Below are 27,836 nucleotides of genomic sequence, written 5' to 3'. Positions count from 1 at the left end.
TAAAAATATAATAAAACTTTATTTAAAAGTGTGGAAACCTTTCTTGGTTTGGTCTTTATAAAAACAGATGGTTTCAGACCCAAATAGACTGGCCCTTAGTCTAGGCCCACTTCCTCACTTGACAGTGGAGGAAATTGTCGCTCGAAGAAGTAAGTGATTTGCCCAAGTTCACTTAGATAATAAGTAGTAAAGCTGGGATTCAAACCCAGGCCCTCTCAGAAGCTTCTCATACTTCTGCAATATATAAATGAGGTGGGAAATAGATCCTAGCCAGAAAAAGAAGGAATGACAAAAGAGTTCAATTCTTGGTCTTTTTGGTGGACTGTGTTCAAACAGCAGGATCACAGAGCAAAACTTCCATCCCTTCTCCAAAGCCCTTTGCCTTGGCTCTTACTGTAGTTTTGACAGAAGTATTTAATTTTAGGGCTTAGTGCCATCAAAAAGGGTTTACTGGCAAGGATGAGCTTTATTTAACCACAAATGAATACTATATTGCAGGAAGAATACAGTTGAGACCCTGGATCAATAAGACAGAGGATAATGAGACAGGGTAGGGAGAAATAACAGCAGTCTACAAATTATCATATTTCAGCCTTTGGATGGCTGGTTTTGAGGAAGTCATAGTTAAAGCAAGCTTTTAAAAATCAGACAGCCTTCAGGTTTCAGGGAAACTTAAGGGTCATTTTTCATGACTGAGATAGCATCTTAAATGCCCATGTCAAACTTTTTAAAAAATACTGTACTGCCTTTTAAATGTTATTGCTTAATAATGTAGAGAAAGAACAGTTGACTTGGGTTCAACTCCTGTTTTTGACACTAACCGTGTACTATTTATTAAGCTCTCCTAGCCTTCGTTGCTTACACAGCCCACTTCTCAGGGTTTTTGTAGTGGCAATGCTTTTTAAAGTGCTTTATAATTTTTAGTTATTATATATTGACTTATATTGTATGAGCCATGGAAACAGCTTCCAAATGTTTGGAATTGTTTCTGTTCAGAAACTGAATTTGCATTCCTGAAGGAGCTTCTGATTTTTACCACAAATTGGAAAACTTTTACCACCTTACTTTGTGCAGAATATTTTCCTTAGACTACTTTTTAAAAAAAAATCTATCCTTCTCTGAGCTTCATGCATTTATTTATACACAATTAATTGTTATTTTAAATCCTTGTCTTCTGTCTTGGTGTCAGTTCTAAGACAGAAGAACAACATGGACTAGGCAAGGGGAGTTAAGTGAATGTTTTGGGTCACATAGCCAGAAAGTGTCTGAAGGCAGAATTGAATCCAGACCCTCCTAACCCATGAGTACATAGTAAGTAAACATAAAATAAATACAAAGAGTTGGGGAGGAGAAGAGAGAAAGGCTTCGTGTGGATGATGGCTTTTGAACAGAATTTTAAAGTAAATCAGAGGTTCTGAGAGGTATGAGTGTGTTCTAAGCAGGGGAGGCAGGATAAAGACTCAGACAGGAGAGAAAGAATGATGTGAGTAAGGAACAGCAAAATCAGGCTGGATGGACCATGAGGAGTAATATAGAATGAGCTTAGAAATGTAGAGTTGAGTCAGATTCTGAAGCCCGTTAAACATCCAAAGAGGAACTTGTATTTTATCCTAGATTCAGGAGGAAGCTAAATGAGTTTTTTTGAGTATTGATGTTATCAGACCTGAGATTTGGAAAAATTATTTTGATAGCTATGTGGAGGATGATTTGGAAAGGGGAGAGATTTGGAATAGTTCAATAAGAGACCATTGCAGTAGTCGAAGTGAGAAGTGAGGGCTTGAACCCCAGTAGCTGGTCATATGAGTAAAAAGAAGAGGATGGGTGGGAAAGATGGGATAGAGGTAGAAATGACAAGATTTAGCAACTTACTTGATGGAATGTGAGGAGTCAAGGGTCATCCCAAGGGAACCTGAATGACTGGAAGAATGATGATACCCTAGATAGAAATAACAAGATTTGGGAGAGGGATGGACTTAAGGGAAAGAGAGCAGTTTTGTTTAGGATATAATTAAGTTGAAATGGCTATGGTACATCTTTAAAATATCCATTAGGCAGTTAGAAATGCTTGACTAGAGCTGAGTAGAAAGACTAGGGTTCTATGTGTAGATTTGTGAGCTTGTTTGAGGAATGTTTAAACAAAGTTTAGGACAAGAATATAATGGAATATTGTCACATTATAAGAAATAATGAATATGATGAAATTAGAGAAGCATGGGAAAACTTCTCAACAAATACAAAGTAAAATAGTATATAATATTACATGTACAAAATTATATACTATATATATTATACTACCATTATTAGGAAAATAACTCATAATGATTACAACAATGTAGATGGAAATGACAATTAAACCCATAGTTAATATAGTCAGGAAACAAAATAGTTTAAGAAAGAAAAGACTTCATTCTGGGCACTGTGTCCCTATCCCGAGGTTCTGTCCAGAATGGGCTCTTTTCTTTCTTCTTTGTACTTTGCTTCCTGATTATATTATATCACATCCTATATCATATCATATCCTCTATTATAATCTCTAAGGGAGACTGACAAAGATCAGTCGGGTAGGCAAGAGAAAGAAGCAAGAGAGCGATACCTTGAAAAACCAAACAACAAAAATATGTAAGAGAAGGTGGTCAACAATATCAAATGCTGCAGAGAGATTAAGAAGGATGAGGACTGAGAAAACGCCATTTGAATTGTCAATGAACATATTATTGGTAACTGGAGAGCAGTTTCAGTTGACTGAAGAGATTGGCAGCTAAATCACAGAATGCAGCCCGGAGTAAAATGAAAACAGAGTAAATGTAAAGAGTGTAGATGACTGCTTTTTTTTTTTTTTTAAGAGTTTGGCCAAGAAAGGGAGGTGAGATATGGGATGAGAGCTTGAGGGGCTAATAGAGCATAATAAGAGTTTTTTTTGGGGGGGGATGGTGGAGTTTAGGATAGGATGTGTCTGTAGGCAGCAAGGAAGGAACTCTAGTAGATAGGGAGAGATTGAAGATTAGAGAGAGACGAGGGGGTGGTTGGGGGCAGTCTGCTGGAAAAGATAAGAAGGATGGGATCAAATATAAATGCAAAGGCAATGGTCTTGGCGAGGGGAAGTTTATCAGAGACCAAAGTAAAGGAAGAGAAAATAGGGGATAATGTAAAGGGATTTTAAGAGGGAAAGCTGGGAAATTATAATCAGTATAGGCAGAAATGCCATAGGTTGTTGACAATATAAGCTCGAAGCTTGTAAAAAAGGTCCAGACTGGAGAGAGAAATTTAGAAGTTATCTGTGTATTAATTATGAAGCTTTGGACTAATTGAAATTGTGAAGGAAGAAAATGCTGAGAGAAATATAACTTTTATCCTTTAGGACAGAAGAACTATGAGAGCCTGATTGTCTTAAAATTTGTCAGTGAGATAGTTTGATGAATAGAGCTTTAGGTAGATAAGAGTCAGGAGGACCTGAGTTCAAATATGCCCTCAGATGCTTATTAGCTGTATGACTTGAGACAAATCATTTAACCACTTTCTGCCTCAGTTTCCTTATTTGTAAAATTTGGTTAATAATAGTGCCTACCTCCTAGGGTTGTTTTGATGATCAAATGAGGTAATATTTATAAGGTACTTTGCAAATTCTAAAGCACTACATAAACACTAGCAATTATTATTATATTATTACCATTAATTAGAATGCATTGATTTTGGATGCCAGATGAAGTTGCAAAGGTTGCCAGATTGGGGTAAGGCAGGTTTTCTGCCTTGTGAATCCATGTGATTTTTTAAAAAATGCATCTCCCTTAAAATTTTCTCCCTCACTGGACTGAATATGTATATGTATAGGTGAAGAAGTAACAAAGTGAGAAAGAAACATTTCTTTGGGGAAATTTCCTTTCCTGAAATGTGTTTAGAGAGTGTGTATTATTTTCTAACTGTTGTTGCCCGGTCTTGTCCAACTCTTCATAACCCTATTTGGAATTTTCTTGGCAAAGACACTGGAATGGTTTGCCATTTCCTTCTCCAGCTCATTTTTACAGATGAGGAAACTGAGGCAAATAAGATTATGTGATTTCTCCAGGGTCACACAGCTAGTAAATGTCCTCCTGACTCTTGCCTTGGTGCTCTATCCTCTGTACTGCCCTTCTAACTGTTATATTTGTTATTTTATATGCTTTTGCTTTAGACGTGGTAGCTCCAAACTCAAGTATTGGCTCCTTTCCATTCCTTAGGTGCCCCAATGAATGTCTGCAAAGGCTACCAGAGCAGTGGTTGCGGGACGTCTTGGAGGAAATTAAGTCCAGCAATCCTTCTTCTAAACTCTGTGCAACAAGACGCAGCGCTGGGATTCCTTTCTATATACAGGTAGCCAAGAGACTGTGTCTTGTCCAGTCACTTAGGGCATCAGATTTGGTGGAGCAAAATCCTTTTATCACCTTTCATCACCAACACATTGATGGCCCCTGCTTTTCACTGTATCAATGAATGATACCGATTTCTCTACCAATTTCCTCTGTGTGTGTGTGTGTGTGTGTGTGTTGCTTTACTGTATAGAAACTTTGTTCCTCTGATAAGTCAGTTTTTTGAGATGTCAGTGAACAATAATACACAGTCCAAATCCCTGTCTGGGTTCAGCTGGAAACTATAACTGCCCTTGTGTTTCTGATGGAGCCATCTTGCATTTTTTTCCTCTTGCTCCTTTTCAGATAGTACAGATGCTGCTCTGTTAGGAAAAGAGATCATGATACCAGAATGCCAGTGTATTAGGGAAAGCAGGCTGTTCTTGTGCTCATGGGCTGGGAGAGAGAAGAAAGAAGCTGGGAAACAAGGAGAGTTCATCCAGCAAGCCAAAAGGAAACCCTGGCACTGAATATACTTAAAACAATTGTTTTTTACATTTTAAAAAAATTTACTGTTTTTAACATTCTTTTCTTTTTAAATTCTGAGTTCCAAATTCTCCCTCATTCTCACTCTTCTCCTACCCACTGGAAAGGCAAGCAATATGTGAAATCATGATGCAAAACATATTTCCATACTAGCCATATGCATATATTTTTTTAGTTTAATCTTTATTTTTAACATCTTCTTAAGTCTACACCATCAACAAAACAACAAATCAAGTCCTGTTTGGTAGCATAGCACTTTTAGAAATATAAATGCTCATACTAGCCATATTTTTTTTAAAAAGCAAGAAAACAATTTTAATGTGAGAAAATTATATTTCTATTTGCACTCAGAGTTCATCAGTTCTCTCTCTAGAGGTGGGTGGCATTTTTCATCATGATTCCTTTAGAATCGCCTTGGATCGTTGTATTGATTAGAGTAGGCACATCTTTCATAGTTGATCATCATTACACTATTGTAGTTGCTATGCACAGTAATCTCCCAGGTCTTCTCACTTCATTTTGCATCAATTTGCAAAATATATTTAACCAGTTTTTTTGTTGTTGTTGTTGTTTTTTTTTTTTTACTGAATATACTCTTTAACCACATTCTTTTCTGAGTGTTTAATGGAACTGTGTTGGGGGAAAAAAAAGAAAAGAAAAAAAATTAAGGCAAGATTAAAAATATGGGAAAATTCCTAAGGAATGAAATTACTCGCTTCTCCCTACATTCTTCTCTTTGGCTCCTTGCACAGCGACTGAGTTCCAACAGACACCTTATGCCAAAGAAAGGATTCATTATGCTTAAAAGAAAGGAGGATGTTGACTTGACACAGAGGTCAGAGCTGTATAGTTGCACTGGGCTAATGCCGGTAACCTTCATAAATCAAATCTGTGTTGGCCTCTCCTGGGCCACTGTTCTTTCTCCTCGATGTGATACATCCTGTAGCAATGTTTGTACCTCACATGGGCCTGAATACAGATGTGAAGGCAAAGAGAGTATCTCATTGTGCGATGTGACCCGTGCGCCCCCACCAATATTAAATGATCGGGAGCCCCTTAAGAGCAGGGACTGACTTGATTTTTTAAAATTTCTCCATATTGTCCTTTGATATATCTGTTTACATATTGTTTCTCTCTATCCCCCAGCCCCCATTAGAATGTAAATTCTAGATAGTAGAGACCTTTTTTGTTGTGGAATTTTTTTCCTTCATGCCCGGCTCTTTGTGTCCCTATTTGGGGTTTTCTTGGCAGAAATACTGGAGTGATTTGCTATTTCCTCCTCCAGCTCATTTTACAGGTGAGGAAACTGAGGCAAACAGGATGAAATGACTTGCTCAGGGTCACACAGCTAATAAAGGTCTGAGACCAGATTTGAACAGAGGAAGATGACAGCACTCTATCCACTGCACCACCCAGTTGCCAGTAGGCACTCTAGAGTTTTGTTAGATCTCCTGCATGTAGCTTAGTGTCTGGCACATCATGGAGGCTTCATCAATGCTTGTTAAATTAATTTGAATTATAACTCTTCAGTTTTCTTCTCTGTAACTAAAAAATAAAGTTTTGTATTAGCCTATCAACAGTATCTTTCAGAGGCCAAAGGACTCTTTTTACAGGGAATTTCTATTCCTGGTTCTCCACTTAAAGGAAATGGTTCTTGTCATAGAGCCTTGCAGTTTTCTACTTTGGATTTAGGATCAATTATGAAATTATAGTAATTGGTATGAACCATTTCTCTGGCATCTTAGAATTTTAGAATTTTTAGAGCAAGAAGGTATATTAGATTTTACCTAGACACGTATTGTCATTTTCTAGCTGAAGAGATTGAGGACTAAAAAGGTTAAGGGAATAGTTTAGATTCATGTAGCCAGGGCTTGTCTAAAGATCCTGACTCCCAGTGCAGTGCATTTTACCCTTAAAAAAATTTTTTTTTACTTCCCACTGCCTCAGGGATGATTCACACAAACAATTGTAAACAGACAAGTTGCATGGTTATTCCTTATGACAGCAAACCAATATAAATGAACACAGGAAATTTTGAGCTTGGTTCTGTTGAATGGGGAAAAGGGGGTGTGTATAAATAAGGGAGAGTAATCGAGGCTTGTTAATATCTGTCCTGTTTTCCCACAGGCGTTACTGGCATCAGAGCCAAAGAAAGGCAGGATGGATTTATTGAAGATAACAATGAAAGAATTGATCTCTTTGGCTGTACCTTCAAGTGACTCACAGAGTTCAGTCCCACAGGTAATAATTAAAACATACTCCCTCAACATCTTACCGGGAAACTGTTCTTGTCTTCAGAGCAAAACGAAACTTAGAGGAACTCTCCTTTGAGTGAATCTGCAATAGCTGGAGGAGTCTGGGACAAGACAGATAATCAAAACCACTTGGAGTTTGTTTTTGTTGATTATTCCTCACCCTCTCAAATATGTCTCAAGCAACACTTTTGTGCCTTTTTATTGTCTCTATTAGAAGCTATTTTTAAGTTGTGGTGAAAAAAAGAAGGATTTTGTGTGCAATAATTATTACCCCTGAACAAAAGAGAGAGAGAGAGAGAGAGAGAGAGAGAGAGAGAGAGAGAGAAATAAAATATCAGGGTCAATCATATATGTGTGTGTGTATTTTTATACAAATGTGCATATATGTATATATATATTTTTACAGACACTTAAATACTCAGATATGTTTGTTGTAGATATATAGATATAAAACGACTCTGATATATCACTTAAGAATTTCTCATGTGTATCTCCACTACTGGGGCATATTTGATTGCATGGATCAGATGAAACTTTTCTAAAAAAAGTTACCACCCAGTCTTTTACAGATAGAGAAACCTTATCTTTTTCATTTTACTATGAATTTATTTTAGACCCCTAGAAATTTTATTCCATAAAGTAGGGTTCATTTATTAAACCAACCAACTGGAATTTGCCAAGTTCTTATGCCAATACATGCCATGTCCTAATAGAGCATATAGCCTAGCTGGGGAGAGATGACAAATACACATGAAAAGGTATCTAAGAATGCAGGAACTTGTTAAAGAGGATGCAAAATTGTTAGAGAGATTTTTTTTTTCCATTTTAAAACCCTTACTTCTGTCTTATAATCAATCCTGAGTATTGGTTCTAAGGGAGCAGAGCAGTATGGACTAGGAAGTCAGGGCTAAGTGATTTAGCCAGGGTCACATAGCTGACAAGTACCTGAAGTCCCATTTGAACCTAGGACCTCCCCTCTCTGGACCTGCTTCTCTATCCACTGAGCCACCTAACTGCCCTCAGAGGAGAATTTTCAGGTGGAAGATAGCATTTCACTGGGAGATATAAAAAGTAACATTTTACATACCATCAATTTCCTTTTTTTTTTTTTAATTTACTGACCATAGATTTAGTAACTCTTGGGTATTTGAGGTTGAAATGTTCTCTAATGTTTATTTAAATGAATGTCTTTCAAAATAAATAGTCCTTTTGGTAGGCCATTTATAAACCATTTATACTGAAAAAAAAGTATTGATTCCCTTTTCTAATGAGTTTTCTTTCTGTTAGAGATTAAGTTATTTAAATTCTCTTTATACTACTCTGGTAGTTTCAGTATTTTATGTATTTGTAAATATTCATTTTTTTCATTTGTACTTGTAGTTTGCATATTTTTGTATAATAGTTTCCAGTAAGTTTCTTTATTTCCTTTCATTTATTGTTATTCCCCTTTTTCATATTTTATTTTTGGTAATTTGGCTTTTCTTTCTCTTTTAAAAAAATCAAATAATATACCATTTTGTCTGTTGGGATTAAAAAAACTCAACAGTTTTATTGAACACTTGAATAGTATTTTTTCTTTTTTATGTTTTTATTTGATTTTCAACATGTCTGTGTTTTTCTGCTTTTTTGAAACATTATTTGGTTTGTTTTCAAAGTTATTTAGTTGCTCAGTAAATTCATTATTCTTTTTCTCTAATCTATTGTTAAAGGCTTTTAGGAATAATAATTTCCCATGTCACACTTATTTCCATAAGTGGTTCTGAAAACACAGTTTTAAGTAATAAGTAATAGCCATCCAACCCTCCACCATGCCAATTGATAGTGACCATTTGAAAATTATCTTTATTAGTTTGAAGTCTGCATTTTTCAAAGTCTTGTTCTGTTGCATGAAAGAATTTCAGTGTCAACTCTGAGTTTTTTGTTTTGTTTTGCTTTGTTTTTTTTTGGCTGTTATTGTACCAGGTCCATGCTCTAAATATCCTTAGAGCTTTGTTCAGAGATACTCGACTGGGTGAAAACATCATTCCTTATGTTGCGGATGGAATTCAAGCTGCAATTCTGGGCTTTACGTCTCCTGTCTGGGCAGTAAGTGGTCTCTCCACAGTTTTCATTAAGCTACATCTCAGAGTGGATTTTTATTGACTGAATATTCATTGGATACTGGGAAGAGACACTTTGTCAGTGTTGTAGTGGATGGCTTAGGAAAGCAGATTACATGGTCTAGTTTTTACCCCAAATGAAGAAATTAAAGTTCAGATATCAAAAGAAGTCTGACATTAAATACAGCATTATACACCCAGGACCACCAATTCTATGAAGAAGCAGGGGAATGTATCTAAGAAGGATTTATCTTCTTAGCACTTATAGCAGTGAAAGCTTTATAATTCACTTTTAGTTTTTTTATGCTCTAATCCAGTGGTTCCCAAACTTTTTTGGCCTACCACCCCCTTTCCAGAAAAAAATATTACTTAGTGCCCCCTGTCACATACTATCACCACCCCCTTACAGTTATTCACCGCCCCCAAATGCACCTGTGGCCATCACTGCTTCTCTGGATCCCTGCAGCACCCACCAGGGGGCGGTGGTGCCCACTTTGGGATTCACCGCTCTAATCTAAAATATTTATGTTATGGTTTCATTTTGATTTGTTGTGGAATATGATTTAAGATGCTACCCTACACCTAATTTCTGCCAGATTGTTTTTCAGCTTTCTCAATCATTCTTTTAAATTTTTTTTTCTTTTTAATCCTTTACCTTCTGTTTTAGGATTGATACTAAGTATTGGTTCTAAGGTAAAAGAGCAAGTGGTAAGGGCTAGGCAGTGGAGTTAAATGACTTGTTCAGGGTCACTCAGCTAGGAAGTGTCTGAGGCCAGATTTGAACCTGGGACTTCCTGCCTCCCGGCCTAACTATCCACTGAGCATCCCAGTATTATTTCATAATAATTTATGGTTTAGGATTTAATGAGCACTAGATTATTGAGTTCAGTTACTTCTGATTCATCTTTGTCTAGTTTATTCCATTAGTTTGTTTTTCTGTCTTTTAATCATTACTAAATAATTTTGGTAGTTATTTCTTAATAATACATTTTGAGATCTGGAAGTACTAGTACTTTTTCATTCCTAGCCATTTCATCATTTCTCTTGATATTCAACAGTTTAGGAGACCAAGGATAAATTTCAGTGGCTCTTTCAAGTTGGATTAAAAAATGACATCTTTATTCTCATTAACCTTTGGTTTCCTTTATGATTCTATGCATTTAAAAATATTATTCTTAAAAGGGGTCTTTAGGCTTCACTAGACTGTCAGAGAGATTCATGGCACAAAAAAAGTCCTGAACCTCGACATTAACCCTTATTGTCCCCTAAATTAGTTGTCCTAGATCTCTCCGCTCTTTCACAATCAACCGACTTGAAAAAGCTGTCCACAGTCACTGCCTCTATTTCCTCTTTTCACATGAACCCATAACCCATTTCTGTCTGGCTCACAATCGTTAATCAATTGATACTGCTCTCTCCAGAATTAGCAAAGATTTTCCTAATTAGCAATCTGATATTTTCCCAGTTCTTATCCTTCTTGATTTCTCTGCTACATTTAAATTGTTGATCATCTTCTCTTGAATCTTTTGTCCTGTCTGGATTTTCATGATACTCTTGTCTTCTGGCTTGTCTCCTACTCATCCGTCAATTCTTTCTCCCTCTACTTTGCTGGCTTCAGTATCTACATCATTCCTCCTCTTGTCTTGTCTTCTATTGTCTTGTCTTGTCTTTTCTTCTCTTCTTTTGTCTTCTGTATTTAATAGCCTCCAAAGGGCTTAATTATCATATCTTAATTATCACACACACCCACACACATATACATACACACGTCTGTAGAGACACACACACACACACAGTTGTAGCTTGGACATTGTAGACTGAATCCCCTCATGACATCTTAAACTCAACATATCTAAAATTAAATTGATCCCCCACCAACACACCCAAAGATTCCTCTCTTCCAAATACCACTATTTGAATTTTGTAATTATCTTGAAATGGGATGCCCCTTCCTATTATTTCTGCCTGGATCTTGTTAATTACTACATAGAAATGATGTTTCCTTTAGTAGCATATTGCAGTTTATCATTCTTTCTGAGTATCACATTGTGTCAGCTGATTCTCTTTGTTTTGTGAGATTGCACTTCCCCATGTATGTTAAAGAGTAACACTTGGACAAAGTAAGACACAAAAAATGACAGTGCAATGGGGCAGCTCATTTCTGAGGCAAACATCCTCTGCTGTCCTGTAGTCATAGAACCTGGATTTTCTGAGTTTGATGATAGTTTTAAATGACAGCTTTCTAAAGGTTGTATTTATTACCTAGGACAACTGTTATCCTTAACAAATTTTAAGATACCCTAAACCTATAAACATTTTTTTCCTGGCTCAATATGAAATGGATAGAGTCAGGTTTTATTTTATATAACAACAGGGTCTTCGGGAGGTGACAACCCAGATTTGTAGGCATTAGAGTAAAGAAAAGTGGATTGATAAGAGAAGAGTAGAAAAGAAGCTCATTTTTTCTTTTTTTTTAACTAAATTTAGTTTTTATTTTTTGTTCTGATTACATGATACAGTTTTTAATAATTATTTTCTATATTTTGTAATTTATGTTATCTCCTTCCTCACAACCTTCCTCCTCTCCACCCAAGGGAGCAGGTAATATGATATAAGTTGTACATATGTTATCATATAATACATATTCCATGTTCATCATAATGTGAAAGAAGACACATATCACTTACATTAGAGAAAAATTCATGGAGGAAAATCAGTTTGCATTCAGACTTAGTTCCTTTTATGGCCGTGGAAATAAGTTCATTTGTCCTGTGTCTTCTTTAGAACTGAATGCCTCAGTAGGAGAAAAGTCTGTATTTAGGCAGGCTACTTTCTCCTTTTCTCAACTTCATATAGATTATCTTTCCACCATGAGCCAACATATTGCAATGATGGCTGAAAGGACAGACTATCAGTTGGAATCAGTCAGTAAGCATTTAATGAAGTTTTTCCTATGAGCAAGACCCGAGGCAAGACAGGGAGGATATAAATACAGAAGCTCTCAAGAAACTTACCCTATGCCGGAGGCATATGGCATGTTCACAGGCAAATGCATGTTTTATACAGAATATATAGAAAAAATATAGAATATGTTTTTCAAAATTCAAAGTAATGGAGGGAGGGAAACTGGAAAAGGCTTTAAAAGGAGGCTGCACTTGATCTAAGCCTTTGAAGAGAACTTGGGATTCCAGGAGGCAGCTAAGATGAAGGGAGAGCATGTCAGGCTCGGTAGAGCAGCATGTACAAAATCCCCAGCCTTCCAATCCTGGGATGATGCTAGAAGTCACATAGAGGTCATTCTCTGCATCCCACCTCCAAGAAAGAGCCCCCAGATGCGGCAAACTCAGCATGGGTGGGAGAAGAAAAAAGAGGAAGAACCTTTCCCAAGGTATTTCTTCAATTAAAAATAACTGATGACTAACTTCTGAGCCCTTTTTGCTCCTTGTAGGGATTGTCCCCTTTATCCTTCCTCCTTCTGGCAGAGTGTACAGCTGGGGCAGCCCTTTTCCTCACGATGGTTGCTTTCTTAGTTAAATACTCACTGACAAAAGCACTGAATATTCTGGCAGTGTCCTGAGGTAGGTCCCACTCTACTGCTGTTTCCAGACCTGTTCCCCACTCCTAGCTCACAAAGGGACCGTGTTGGCCTGGAAGGGTCCTGTATCATCATTCTTGGCTGCTACTGTAGTTTTAGATGACTGCTTATGGGAGTTAGTTTTTGGTAGTATCCTTGGGACCCTGCTCTCAGGGAAGGTGGAAACTCATGAATTAAACTAGTCCGAAGCTCAGGAAGAAGAAAAAATAACAGCTATGAAGCTTGTGGAGCTAGGAGAAATAAAATTTTGTAGGAGCAAAGAGAGCAGAAATTCACTGCTAACTGTAGTTTATTATAGCACAGGAAGCCAAGAAGGACATATGAAAGCCAGGTAGAGAACTGCATTTGCAGAGACATCTAGGAAGAGCCCCTATCACAGAACAATATGGAAATAGGGACTAAAAAAATAAGTCCCAAGAGCCAAAGGTAGAGTTCAGAGGCATTGGACTGTAAATGTAGAAAGAAGGCTCATTTACTGGGGCTTTTCTGAATCTTTAATGTATCCCAGCCGGCCATTCTTCTCCTTGAGAAACATAGACCTTGTCCCACCTAGGAGACAACTGAGGTTTGGGGATAAGGACAACACTGTGACTTCACAAGGGAAAGGTGTTGAGAATCATATTTATAGCAGACAAGGCAGAAAAATCATCAGAAAGATTGATAAGGACAGACCCAAAATAAATGAAGAATTTTAAATTAAATAAAATTACCAGTAAAATAAGGACAAATTTTAGCTCTTTAAGAAGAAATCATCAAGCCTATCATCAAGAGAATAGAGATTTTAGAATAGAAGATGGAAACACTTTTCTTAGCAGTAGATTCTTTGAAAGAGAGAAGTAGAGAATTGTTAGGCAAAAATTCAGATTTGGAATAAAAATGGAAACAATGTAAAAATAAGATTGGAAAAACATATAAGGAAAATAGTCATTTTAGTTGCAAATATTTTCATCAGTTGGGGCCAACTGGGAATGAGAATGTTTGCAATATAGTGTTAAATTTGTTTTTTGTGTAATTATTTCTATACATTGCCCCTACTTCAAGACCTTTTAAAATGGACATTTATAAACCAGATTAGAGGTTGATTATTTACATTACACAAGTCTTTGCCACAAATTTTCCTTTTCACTTTAAGTAATGAAATCTAGTATATTTAAAATATGATTCAGTATCCAGAAATTTGATTTATATATCACTTTTTAGAAATACTTCTGTTGCCTAAAGCAAAGTGCTATTGTACTTTCCACATAATTGCTTGTTTTTACTAAATTATAGACCTTAAAAATTAGCAAAATGACTAATTCAGATTGTGGCTCAGAAGAGTGTTTTAGGAATGTCATTAATGCATATATTTAAGAATGATTGCTAACAGATTCCTTACATTAACATTCCTTTACATGAGCCCATACATGTCCATCATTTCATCAGTACTAATCATCAGCAGATTTTTAAAAATATATTTTATTTTGCATAGTAAGTAAACTTGTAAAACTAGATATGAATAACTTGAATTAGTGAGAAAAATCAAGTAAATGTGCATTCAGAAAACGTGAAGCATTCGTTTACCCACCCTGTTTGTGTTGAAGTAGTAATTGTTAATAGTCCATAAGAGACCTTAGAATGACCTTTCCATTGAGTAAAATATCTTTTATTTAACAGATGAAGTGTTTGAAAGTCAGAGAAAGTAAATGAGTCATCAAGAATCTGGCATTATAGCTAATAAATGCTAGAAAGGAAACAAATCTTTTGATACCTAATGAGTTCTACTTAATATCTCCTTTTTTTCCTTTTTATTCATTGAATAAACATTTCATTAAGTACCTCCTTTGCTAGGTTCTGGGTATTAAGCACAGAAAATCTTCAATGACTGTATACTTCTAATGATAAAATAGGTTCCTTAGTTTGACATTCTAGGCCTTCTACAATATAGCTTCTGTCTCCCTTACCAGCCTCATTTTCATTAATCCACAGCTACCATAATGGAAGAGATGTTTCAGCCAAACTATATTACTAATTAACCCAATTTAATATTCTATCTCTTGTCTTGGAAATTTTGCCCAAATAATCCTCCATGTTTGGAACACTCTTAATTTCTGCCAGAATCCTTGCCTTTTTTCAAGGTTCAGCTCAGGTTGCATTTGCTTTGTGAAAACTTCCGTTATTCCTCCAAATAGTGCTCGTTTCCTCAGTCTACCTTGAATTATACTTATTTGTGTACATATTATATATTTCCTTCCCTGCTGCCCACCCCCAGGCCCTCTACTACTTCTCAAGGGCTGATACTGTTTTATTTTTCTCTCAGTCTCCCCAGAAGTTAGCACATTTCTTAGATTAAGTCCAAATTTAATAACACAGGGCCACTTCTCCAAGGAGTTTATAATCCAGTTGGGATATTCAATATACATAATCCAAATTTGAACATGATAAGTGCAAAAGAGGAGGACAAAATGATTGTGAAATCACATGAAAAAGAACTTCCAGCTGGACTTCAAGGAGGAGGTTTTCCAAAAAAAACCTTTTTGTTTTGTTTTGTTTTTTAGTTAAAAAAGTGAATACAATTTCTTCAGAAGCCATTTAGGTAACTTGAGAAACTGAATACATTTTTTGACTTTTTTGGGAGTGGGGATATAGAGAAAAATGTGCTTCTGAGTTGAGCAAACTGACATGAAATTAACTGCACAGCTGCAAAGGCCTTGTTCTACTTATTATAAACTGGCCAGGTTCAAAAGGACAGCCAGATAAGATTGATGCTTTCCTTTTTGTGCATTAAAATCTCTTTAAAGAATTCTTAGACGCATAACTTTAGAATGAGTCAGTTTCTGAAAATCCCATTTTAAGATGATTGTCCATAGAGCATCAAAATTTAACATTTAAAATACTTTCATAGAAATATTTGGCTATTTTAAATTTATTTGACTATTTGCAGAAAACTGCTATGACGAAGGTGAAAGTTTTATTTGTAGTTGGCATTTAAGAGTTTGATAATTTATATGGTATAAAAGAAGACTCACTTTATAGAGAGCTCATAATCCTGGATTAGGGAGAAATTGCATTTACTGGCTATTGCAAACATCTTGGTTTTTTACAGCTTTCCTTTGCAAAGAAGTAGAAGTCTGAGTTCAGAGAATTTACCTTTTAAAAATTTTAACCAGGAACATTTATTCAATATTGCATCAGCTAAAGCAAGTAGTAATGGAGAGACAAGGATTAAAAAGAGGAAGTGAAGAGAAGATGACCAAGAAGGGAAAAAAGGATAAGAAGAGTAAGTTAAGTCAGAGGTTCAGAGGTGGGAGGTAAGAATTTTAAGAGTTAGCTTGCCAGTAGCTTGCTTGGTGACCTTGAAGAGTCTCTTACTCATGGCTTTACTTTCTTCATCTGGGAAATGATGGCATGTGTGCATAATCTTTAACCCTTCATGGAGGTCTAAAGTTCTTTAACTCAGATGAGGAATGGGAAATCCACTTGAAAACAGGGAAGATTGGGGCAAGCTAGGTAGCATAGTGTTTAGAATGCTAAGACTGGGGTCCAGAGGACCTGGGTTCAGATTTGACCTCACACCCTTCCTAGCTGTGTGACCCTTGTCAAGGCACTGTTTGCCTCAATTTCCACATCTGGAAAATAAACTGTAAAATAAAAAAAAAAAGGAAATGGCAAACCACTCCATTATCTCTTTTAAGAAAACCCTAAATGGGATCAAGAGAGTCGGATATGGCCAAAATGATTCAAATAACAACATCAGAATTTAGTTGGCATTATAATCTGGTAGAAAGAATCCTGTATTTGGGATCAGAAAACTTAAAGCAGGCAAAACACATCATGTCATCTTCCTAGGGCTTACTTTCCTTATTTATAAATTGAATAATATGAGTTAATTTGTGCATTAGGTTTCTTTCAGCTCCAGATCCTGTAAGGTTTTTCTAATAAATGAAGAAGAGTTATCAGATTTTCTCCTAGTCCACAGTTATCTTCAGGTGTTATAGTTTGTACCCAATTGCATATGAACTACCATGTACAAAGTAGAGGGACTTATTAAGAGTAGATTGGGTAAATAAATTAATGAGAAGAAAAACAGGGATGGCATGACTTTCTTTCAAAATTCCAAATTTAACTTCTGTGCCTTCTTATACTTGTTAGTACGTGACAGAATTTACTAGAACCAAATTGCCCTATTTTCCAAAAAGATTGTTTGACAGAGAATAAAGTGTTCTGAGACAGATTTTCTTTTTTTTTGGTAGTACTGATGAATTTTCAGACTATTCTTTTTCAGGGTGTTATTCAGTTTCTTGACAGATATAGATTCCCTACCCCACCCTCCCACCCCCAATTGCTGGGAACCTAGTTACCTTCTACTTAGGCTTAAAGGATCTTCTTTGTTGGCCATTAAATATGATTTTGACCCTGAGGGGATGCATTAGTCAGCTTGGGTGGAACAGAGAAATGGGTGCTTTGGAAAACTAAAGTCTATGTTTGTGTATGTTGTACATTCCAAATGTTAAAACTTATTGTAAAACACAGTAGTATCTTCTTCCTGCCCACACCCCTCCGGTTCCTCCCTAACAGCTCTAGTTGGAGGCTGGATATGTAGGCTTAAAGATAGAGATTTCTATACGGGTGAGAGAGTTGTTGTAGTAGTTCCTTCAAGAGCAGTATCTCATATATCACTTTAAGTGTTTATCCATAAAGCATGAGTGTGTGTATTTATACATATAAAACATATATATTTATAAATAAAAAATATTAAATATATATGTGTACATAAATATTTAAATTTAATTACCTGTCTTCTTCCAGAACTAAGCCACTCTCTGGTTATAAAATATGAGCACTTGAAATTTGCATTTTTAGACCCTTCTGTCTACAAAGATGTCATTGACCCAGACTTTAGGTACTGTTCGGTCTTAAATGTCTTATTTGGCTTCTAGGAGAATCTGCCCATCTCCCAAAAGTAGGAATATTATCAATAGAAACCTCTTATGTTCAGGGTCCTTTGGAGGATATAGTTGAGTAAAAGACAAAACTCTACCCCAAACCTGACAGTTGCCACAATAATATTCCATTACATTTCTATGCCACAATTTGTTTACATTTCCCAGTAAAACATATGCCCTTAATTTTCACTTTTTGGCTATTATGAAAAGAAGTACTTTTGTGTGTAAATATCCTTTATTCTTTCTTTGATTGTTATGTAGTAAATGTCTAGATACTGGTCTAGTAATAGTATAGCTGGATTATGGACAGTTGGTAACCTTCTGGATATAGTTCTAGATCATGTAGGTGATAGACCTTCCCATTTCTTAATCTGATGTTTGTTGGGTTTTTGTTGTTGGTTTTTTTTTTGGTTTTTTTTTGGTTCTATAAAATATTCTTTTGGAAGTTTGATTGATTTAGCATTGAATAAGAAAATTAATAAGATAGTAAATAAATTTAGGTAATATTGGCATTTTTGTTTTATTGGCTCAATCTACCCATAAGTAATTAATGTTTCCTCAATTATTCAGAATGGTCTTCATTTCTCTGGGCAACTAGGTAGCACAGTGGATAGAGTACCAGACCCGGAGTAAGGAAGATCTGAGTTCAAATCTAGCTTCAGACACTTACTAGCTGTATGACCTTGGGCAATTCACTTAACCCTGATTGCCTCAGTTTCCTCATATGTAAATGAACTGAAGAAGGAAATAATAAACCACTCCAGTATCTTTGTCAAGAAAACCCCAAAATGGGGTCATGAAGAGTCAGATACAACTGAAAATGAGTAAACAGCAACAAAAGCTTTAGTTCTGCAGGATGTTTTGTGTTAGATTTGTCCCAAGATAAATTTTGGTATTTTATCTCTAAATATCTCTAATTTTTTGTAACTTCCATAGTCATTTTGAATGGAATTTACCTTTCTGTCTCTTCTTGATAAGTTTCATATAGAAATGCCAGTGATTCACATGGATTTATTTTATATCCTTCAGCTTTGCTGAAGCTATTAATTATTTTGATTACTTTTTTAAGCTACTCTCTAGAATTTTCTATGGAAAAAATGATTAATTTTGTTTCCTTCTTGCTTGTTCTTTTCCCTTCAAATTCTTTTTCTCATCTTATTGCCATAGATAGCATTTCTAGCACCATATTAAATATTGGTGGTGATAAATAAGCATACTTGCTTTATTTCTAATATTATTTGAAAGGCCTATAACTTTTCTTCATTACATATAATGCTTGCTCTTAGATTTAAATAAATGGTATTTGTCAAATTTATCATATTAAGGAAAGGTCCACTTTTTGCTATGATTTCTAGATTTTTTTTTAAACCCTTGTACTTCGGTGTATTGTCTCATAGGTGGAAGATTGGTAAGGGTGGGCAATGGGGGTCAAGTGACTTGCCCAGGGTCACACAGCTGGGAAGTGGCTGAGGCCGGGTTTGAACCTAGGACCTCCTGTCTCTAGGCCTGACTCTCACTCCACTGAGCTACCCAGCTGCCCCTCTCTAGATTTTTTTAATAGAAATGAATGTTGGATTTTGTCCAAAGACTTTTTATCATCTATTGAGATGGTTATATAGTTTTTATATTTATAAAGTTACTATCATTTATTATATTTATAATTGTCTTATGTCGAACCAACCCCATATTCCTGGCACTTAGTTTATATAACCTGTATTATATAAATTCAGTCTGATTATAGTAAGTATAAAGTCTTCTGGCATATAGTTGTTGTTTACTCAATTTGTTTTTTGGATATAGGTTAACCTTTACTGAATATAATTTTATTGTATTATGATCAGTAAATGATATGCTCAGTATTTTTGCTTTTCTACATTTTTTGGTATAGTCTTTATGCCCAAATACATGATACATTTTTGTAAAGCTGTTATGTAAACTGAAAATCTATAAATTTCTTTCTATTCCCATAGATAATTGTGAGAGAACTATCATCCTTCTCTGATTCTTCTAAATTTCTATTCATGTCCTTAAATTATTTTTGCTTATCTTTTGCTTTGATTTGTCTGTTTCTGAAAGGGGTCTATTAAGGTCCTCACACTATTATAATTTAACTATATCTCCATCCAATTCAATCCCAATACATCATCTACTAAGTATTCCCCCTCTCAGGATATCAGGATCAAGTCTGAGCTGCTTTTGCCTCTCTCCCTAAATGCTACCACCATCTCTGTGCCTCTACTATGCCAGCCTTGCCTTGGCACAGACTATATTTTTTTCCAACTCTTTTTTGATTTCCTTGCTATTCACTGGTTCCCTGGCTATCCTAATCCTGTATATTACTATGCAGATGTCTTCCTCCTTTTTAAATTCTGAATTTTGGAAATATGTCTACTCCTAACATATGGACAGGTTTGGGAAGTACTGGAAGCTTTGGGTTCTGTTATTCCCTCATTTGAAAATTTTAAGTAAATTATTTTGTACCTATGAAATTTTTATTTTCCACCTCCTTTTTATAAAGAGAAAAAATCGCACCCACATTTTACCCTTTTAGCTTAATCCTAGTTTGCCTCAATTTTGGTCTTGTAAAAGGACAATTCAGGTACTGAGCATCTTGTCACATTGTTAAAAAGAACATTAGTGAACACCTAGAAAAGGAAGTAATGATCATAGAGAGTTAACAGCTCTGTTTATCACAACAGGTCATGGCAGATTCACCTTAGATCATTTTTGACAGGATTACTAAATCATCTTATGTTCATAGGATTATAAAATGATAGATTTAAGACTAGAAGAATCTTTAAATATTCTCTCTTCTAACCTCTTCATTTTATAGATCATAAAACTGAGATATATATGTGTAATTCTTAACTTGGAGTCTATGATCTTGTTTTTTCTATTTTTTATTTTTAAAATATTTTTCCATGTTTACATGATTTATGTTCTTTCTCTCCCCTCTTCCCTTTCCCCTCTTGGAGATGATAAATTTTTCTTATTTTTAAAAATATTTTGATAACTGTATTTCCACACAATTAATTTCCTTTGTAATCCTATTCATTTTATTTTATGCATTTAAAAACATTCTGTGGAAGGGGTCCATAGGCATTGCTAGAATGGCAAAAGAATTCATGACACCAGAGGTTAAGAACTGCTTTGCCACTGATAAGGAGAATGTGCCCATATACACCAAAACATTTATAGGAGCAATTTTTGTGATAGCAAAGACCTGGAAACAAATTAGATGCTCATCCTTTGGGGAGTGGCAAAACAAATTGTGGTATGTGAATATAATGAAATATTGCTGTGCTGTAAGAAATGATATATAGGCCTTAATAATGCTCTTGGACAATATTACAGATATGCTCTTTAATAAAACCTTGTAGTTGAAGTCTAAGTTTATAGAAAAATCAGGGGAAATTCATGTGATTTTTTTAAAAAAAATTCATTGAAGAATTATTTAATTCATAAATTTCTCTTATGTATTGAAACATAATTTGTTTCTTCAGTGTTATAATTTAATATGAAATTTTTATGAAGATATTGATTTTACATGTAAAACAAAGTATAATGTTTAATTTATGATACCTAGGACTTGTTTGTAATGAATTTAGGGGTTTTTGTGAAGGTTTTTTGGTAAGTTCAGAGTTAAAGTTGTTTTCATCTGTTTAAATGGTGTTAAGTCAAAGGGTTTATACACAGGTTGTTATTATAAAAGACTAAAATATTCTAAATTTTTAAAAAAAGAAATGATGTACAAGATGAATATAGAGAAACATGGAGGAATCTACATGAACTGATGTAGAAGAAACTAAGTAAAGCCCAGAAAACTATATACAATAACTACAGCAATATAAATGAAAAGAATAACCACACACACCAAAAAAAAAAAAGTAAACAAAGCAAAATTATAAAGATCAAGCAGGACTTGAATGTCAAGATTTGAGAAGATATTTCCAGCCCATTTCTTTGTGGAGCTGGAAGGTCCATAGATGTTACACATTATACGTTTTCATTGTAGTTTTCACTTGTGCTGATTTCCCCCCTTCTTTTTTTGTCTTTAAAACTACTCTTTGCGGGGCAGCTGGGTAGCTCAGTGGATTGAGAGCCAGGCCTAGAGACGGGAGGTCCTAGGTTCAAATCTGGCCTCAGACACTTCCTAGCTGTGTGACCCTGGGCAAGTCACTTGACCTCCATTGCCTACCCTTACCACTGTTCTGCCTTGGAGCCAGTGCACAGTATTGACTCCAAGTTGGAAGGTAAGGGGCTAAACAAAGAAAGAAAGAAAGGAAGAAAGAAAGAAAGAAAGAAAGAAAGAAAGAAAGAAAGAAAGAAAGAAAGAAAGAAAGAAAGAAAGAAAGAAAGAAAGAAGGAAAGAAAGAAAGAAAGAAAGAAAGAAAGAAAGAAAGAAAGAAAGAAAGAAAGAAATGAAACTACTCTTTGTAATGTGGGATGGATCTCTGAGAGGGGAAGGGGAAAAGATACAAGGGAAAACTGATAGTATTAAAAACAGAAGATACACATAACTTTTTTTTAAACCCTGCTTTAAATATAGTTTTTCTGTAGCTAAACATTTGATAAAATATCTCATGCTTTTCTTGTGGTTAAGATGGAGAGATTCAGGAAGGTAGATGGATTCTGGAATGGCTGAATGGCCAGACTGAAAGAACAGTCCTTAGTTATTTCTTTTCATCCTATGTCTACCCCTCTGAAAGAGTTCAGCTTAGATACTGAGGATCTTCCTCTAGAGTCTAGACTATGATGGGGTAGATAACTCAGGGATAGCTTACTGAAGGAAATTGAGTTCTAAGCTAGCTGTTGGGAATCATTCAAATCAGAGAATATTCCTTTTGGACTAATGAATCAATATCTAATAGCAACCAACATTTTTTAAGCTCCTACTCCATGTCAACCACAGTGCTAGGTTCTAGAGATATAAATACAAAAGTGAAACAGTCTTCTAGTCCAGCTTGGGAGTTTACCTGTGCCTCCTGAAGTATATAGTAGGATCATGAGATGCTTACAGAAGTGTGTAGTCTAGTAGAGAGAATGCTGAACTTGGAGTTAAGAAAGACAGGGGTTAAAATTATTACAGGGCAAACCACTTAAGTTCTCTGTGCCTCAGTTTCTTCATCTATAAAATGGATACAATATCTATAAGATAAATAAAATTGTGTAATTAGGATCTGCTCCTCAGAATTCTAAATCCCAGCATCCCACTTTCATCCTCACATTACGTCCTTACATTTTGGAGATAAAGTTTGTGTGTGACCCCGCCCCCTCTCTCTTTTCCCCTGATCATAGCTATGGAAGCGGGCTTTGGGCAGGCAGGAGAACTTACTCACATCGTCTTGTTTTTGTTAGATAATTAGATTTCTTCTATTTCTTTTAGTTTATTTTTTTTCTACTTCAAGTGATTATTAATAAACTTTATAAAATAGAATACTTGGAGTTATTGGATATTAATTTAAATCTTACAGGATCTACTTCACACAGCTTTTAGTTAATATCCAGTGAATTCATATATGTAAAATGCTGGGTAATCTTTAAAATGCTCTGTAAATATCAGCCATTATTGTTATTTCCTGTAACCTCAGGAAGCAGCTTTAGCATTCTTGGGGTTAGTCATGGCAACTGCTTGCACCATAGGCCTCCAAAATGTTACATCCTAAATGACATAGACCTCTACCCAACCCTTTTTTTAGTCTCTGATAATGGGATGTTTTATCTATTTGCTCTTTTCTTACTGACCCATCTACTATCTCCCTTCCTCCTTACCTTAGATTACATGGATTTCTACAGCCTAGAATGACCTCCCATTTCTCTATTCATTTCTTTTACACCTAAGTAACTTCCAAAATACAGCTCAAATTTTTCATTTTGTATGAGGAAATAGACTAAAAGTCAGTAGGAAGAGCTCACTTGAACCCTCAAATCCAGAGACTTCGGTTCTGTTGGTAGTTAGTTGTGACCTACCTTCTCCAAGCTTCAGTTCTTCAGACTGAAGAATGAGGGGATTATTATCTCCAAGGACTAAGTTGACAATTCTTAGATTTCTACCATGATGTTTTCCCAGCCTGGCCTACTTTGTGGGGAACTGTCCTTCCTCTGAATTTTATGATAGTTTTTGTTTTTATCATTGATTTGGCAATTGCCCCTTTCCTGTTTCATGAAATCAAATGATTTGTTGTATTTAACTATTATTTAATATATCATGTGTTTATATCTTATTGAAACTGCCACGTTTTTAAGGACAAGGATTATTTTTTATGTTCCTTTATGTCCTTCATAGTGCTTAATCACTACTGGATATTCAGTTAATATTTGTGGGTTGACTTACTGTATTTGAATATTCTGCTCTGATCAGAAGTTGGCTAAGGGTACAGAGGAAACCCAAGTCATCATCATCCCTTCAGGACATCTGTGGGAAGAACCAAAGTTATGCTGCAGGAGTTTTTAAATGGGTCCCTATGCTGTTTTACAATTTTCTTAATGTGTCTTTTATGTAAATTAGTTGACATTCCTTGCCATCTTACATTCCTGTTAAACCAATTGCCTCACCAATAAGCCCGGGATTAAAAATCACACAAATACGTCACCAGCATTTTACTAAACACAAATAATACATTTTGAATGCTCATTGTAAAACTTTTTGTTGGGCATATCAAAATTGATAATTCTTTAAGGTTGAATGGATCTTGCAAACATTTTCCTAAGGGATAGGTGATTATAGAAACAAAAAGAACAGAACTGAAGTATAAACTGAAGTTTAAGAGTCACAATTATGAAAAAGAGGAGAAAAACTTTTCTTCTCTGTACACATTAATTGAGGATAGAGAATAAAGAAACAATGCAAGATAGAATGGTATTATTAGAGGTAAAAGAGAATGCTTCATTGTATACTATGATTACTTTGTAGGGCTCAGAGGAAGTCATTGAGTCAGTTACCACTATGAAATTTTTAGAAAACTGCCTTATTCTATAAATACAAAACACAGTTTCTTGACCACAGAATTGGCAAGTTAGAGTAATATCTTGATTGAAAATGTAAACCAGTGTTTTAGGATGTCCTGTTATGGATATTCTGAATCCTAGTGCCATGGACATTTCTTAACCCATATTATATGTTTATTTTTGCATTAGGTGAGAAATTCTTCCACACTTCTATTTAGTTCTCTGATCACAAGAATTTTTGGAGTTAAAAGGGGAAAGGATGAACATTCCAAAAAAAATAGGTAAGCTCCATCTGTTGCTAACTTTACTTTTTACAAAACATTGCCCTGGCCAAAAATAATTTTTAGAATTTTGCTTACTTTTGTGGATTCATTCGGAACATAATGTTATAAATATATATAGTAATTGAAGACATACTATGAAGTCTAGACCTTTGGGTTGAAAATATCTACTGTAATAACAAATAGCCTTTTTTTTTTTAGTAGTTCAGCAAAGATTTTAAGCACCTACTATGCGCAGTGCATTGCTAGGCACTGGGCAAGATACAAAATTTAGATAAAGCAAGATCCCTGCCCGTTTGGAATGTACAGCCTAGGAAGGAAATAAGACATATGAATAGATTACTGTACTTCAGTCCATGGTAAATACATTAAGATGGGTAAAATGTAGCGTTTTGTGAGATCTAAAAGAAGAAAGGTTTTTCCTGACTGTGAGTCTGGGAAAATTTCCTGAAAAAGATAGCGTTTAATTTGGATTCAAAAGATGATTGATTCAAAACAGTAAGAGAAGGAAAGGATATTCCAGGCTTAAAAAACAATAAGAAGGAAGACCCAGGGACACGAAATTGGTAAAGTGTTCAGGTACAAAATATGTGCTTGGTTGGTGGAATAGAGAATTTTGATATAGACTTTAGTCTTTTCTAAATCCCTACTATGTGCCAGTCACCATGGAGACTCTAGAAATGTAGATACAAAAAAAAAAAAATAAGGAAAAGGAGCTCATAATCTAATGCAAGAGACAACATGTACAAACCAGCTCTAGACAGGATAAACTGGAGATCATCTTAGAGGAAGACCTAGATAGGCTTCTTATAGAAAGTAGGATTTCTGCTGAGACATGAAGGAAGCCAGGTAAGTCAGGAGGTGGAGGTGAAAAGGGAGAGAATTGTAGGCCTGGGAGGCAGCCAATGAAAAATCCTGGGGCTGGGAAATGGAGCATTTTGTTCAAGGACTAAGTAGGAATTCCATTGTCACTGGACTATAATAGATGCAGAGGGGAGTCAAGAGGGAGAAACCATAGGAGTAGAAAAGAGTCAAGCTAGGAAGGGCTTTAAAGGCCAAACAGGGGATTCTGTTTTTGATCCTGGAAGTAAACAGAGATGCATTAGAGTATATAGAGGGCAGAATGGAAGGGGGAAGAGACTTGAGGCAGGTAGAGTCAGCAGTAGTCCAGGGAGGTGGCAGTGCCAGAGGGGAGAAGGAAGTGTATCTGAGAGATGTTCCAGAAATGAGGATGAGCTAGGACTTGGCATCTGATTGGACATGGGGGTGACAGCTATGTTGCAAGCTTGAGAGACTGGGAGGATTATACTCCCCCTGACAGTAACAGAGACATTAAAACAAAGGGAAAATTTAGGAGAAAAGAAATCAGTTCAGTTTTGGACATGCTGAGATTAAATTGTTTTCAGGGTATCCCTTTTCAGATGCTCAGTTAGAGTTGTGAGACTGGAGGTCAGGAGAAAGACAAAAAATCTGAGCATCATACGGAGAGAAATGAGCATGGAATCCATGGGAGCGGATAAGATCCCCAAGCCAACTCCTTTTGAGGGCCAAGGGAAGAGGCCCAGGGCAGAGCCTCAGGGAACACCCACAGTTTAGTGGGAATAACTTGGAGGAAGATTCAGCAAAGGAACCTGAGGAATAGTCAGCTAGGTAGGAGGACAACTAAAAGAGATCAATGCCATGAAAACCTGGAGAGAAGAAAGGCTTATGGTGGGAAGTAGATTGTGGCATGCTTTAGAAACCTTAGTGAGTCCAGATTGTGGAGTATCTGGAATGCCAGTAAAGGACTGAAACTTGATTGATCCACAATAGGGAGACCCCAAAGGTTTTTGAGCAGAAGAGTGACAGGATTGATTCTGTTCTTAATCTTCATCCGGCATCACTAGGAAGGTTTGACTGGAAGGTGAAGAAGAGGAGGAGGAGGATAAGGAGGAGGAGGAGGAATTGGGTAGAACTAGGAAGCTACTTTAGTGGTCCAGGACTGGTGAAGGATGAAAGCAATAGCAAATAAGAGGGGCCTTCAGGCGGACCAGATACTGTGGAGAGAGAACTTGGTAAGTGACTAGATGAAAGAGATGAATAGGCCAGAAGACTCACAAATAACACCAGAATTTTTTAAAATGGCAGATGAGGTGAATGGCAGTATGTTGATGGAAATAGTGATATTGGAAGGGAGGGACAGGTGTAGGAGACAAGAGCATGAACTCAAGGAAGCAGATGCTGTCAGGGATGGGTTCTTTACCTGGAATCTGTGTACTTGTTTGAAAATTTTGGGTAACATTTTGATACATATTATCAAATGAAAGTTTGATCAATTCTTTGATGACTAGATTTCAACAGAGCTGATTCTCTTTCTAATCCTACATGCTTTATTTTGTGCATTTAAAAACATGATTCTGAGGAGTGGTCCATAGGCTTCACCAGGCTGCCTCAGGGTGCAAGTAAGGGATCAGACTCAAGAGCTACACAGGACAAAGTTTTGTCAACAAAAGCTGCAGGCTCCTGGGCATCCCCTTTCAGTCGCGATATTTTAAGATCACTTCCTCTTACTGTGCCATAAATGAACATGGGGCTATTCAGAAGTACTTTTACTGCTGTAATGAAGAAGTCTACCATATACGCAACAAACCTAATCCTTTTGGCATCTGCATTGAACGAAGGGTATCAGCAAACAAGATATTTGCAAAGTACACAGTAGACACTTAATAATTAGTAATAATTAATTTATAAATTATAAAAAAAATTAATAAATAAAGTAATAATAAAACTAGTAATAAATCTAGCCCCCTCAGCAACAGTAAGCCCCTAGTTTTCGATTTTTTTCATTCTTAACTGAATTTTCTATCTCCTTCGTAAGAGTTTTTA

General features: G+C 35.8%; 1 protein-coding gene across 1 annotated transcript in view; it reads left to right on the top strand.

The window, feature by feature from the left end:
• THADA (THADA armadillo repeat containing) overlaps positions 1-27,836 on the top strand; it is a 424,131-nt gene that overhangs the window by 99,906 nt on the left and 296,389 nt on the right. Inside the window, exons 23-26 of the mRNA XM_044659462.1 lie at positions 4,215-4,347; positions 6,996-7,109; positions 9,086-9,208; positions 24,880-24,971. Coding sequence (XP_044515397.1) covers positions 4,215-4,347; positions 6,996-7,109; positions 9,086-9,208; positions 24,880-24,971 — 462 coding nt within the window. The remainder of the gene's footprint in view (positions 1-4,214; positions 4,348-6,995; positions 7,110-9,085; positions 9,209-24,879; positions 24,972-27,836) is intronic.

This window comes from Gracilinanus agilis, chromosome 2 (genome assembly GCF_016433145.1).
Source record: "Gracilinanus agilis isolate LMUSP501 chromosome 2, AgileGrace, whole genome shotgun sequence".
In the NCBI taxonomy this organism is placed as follows: domain Eukaryota; kingdom Metazoa; phylum Chordata; class Mammalia; order Didelphimorphia; family Didelphidae; genus Gracilinanus; species Gracilinanus agilis.
Note: the sequence above shows the minus strand (reverse complement) of the source record. Positions and strands in the feature narration are given on the sequence as shown.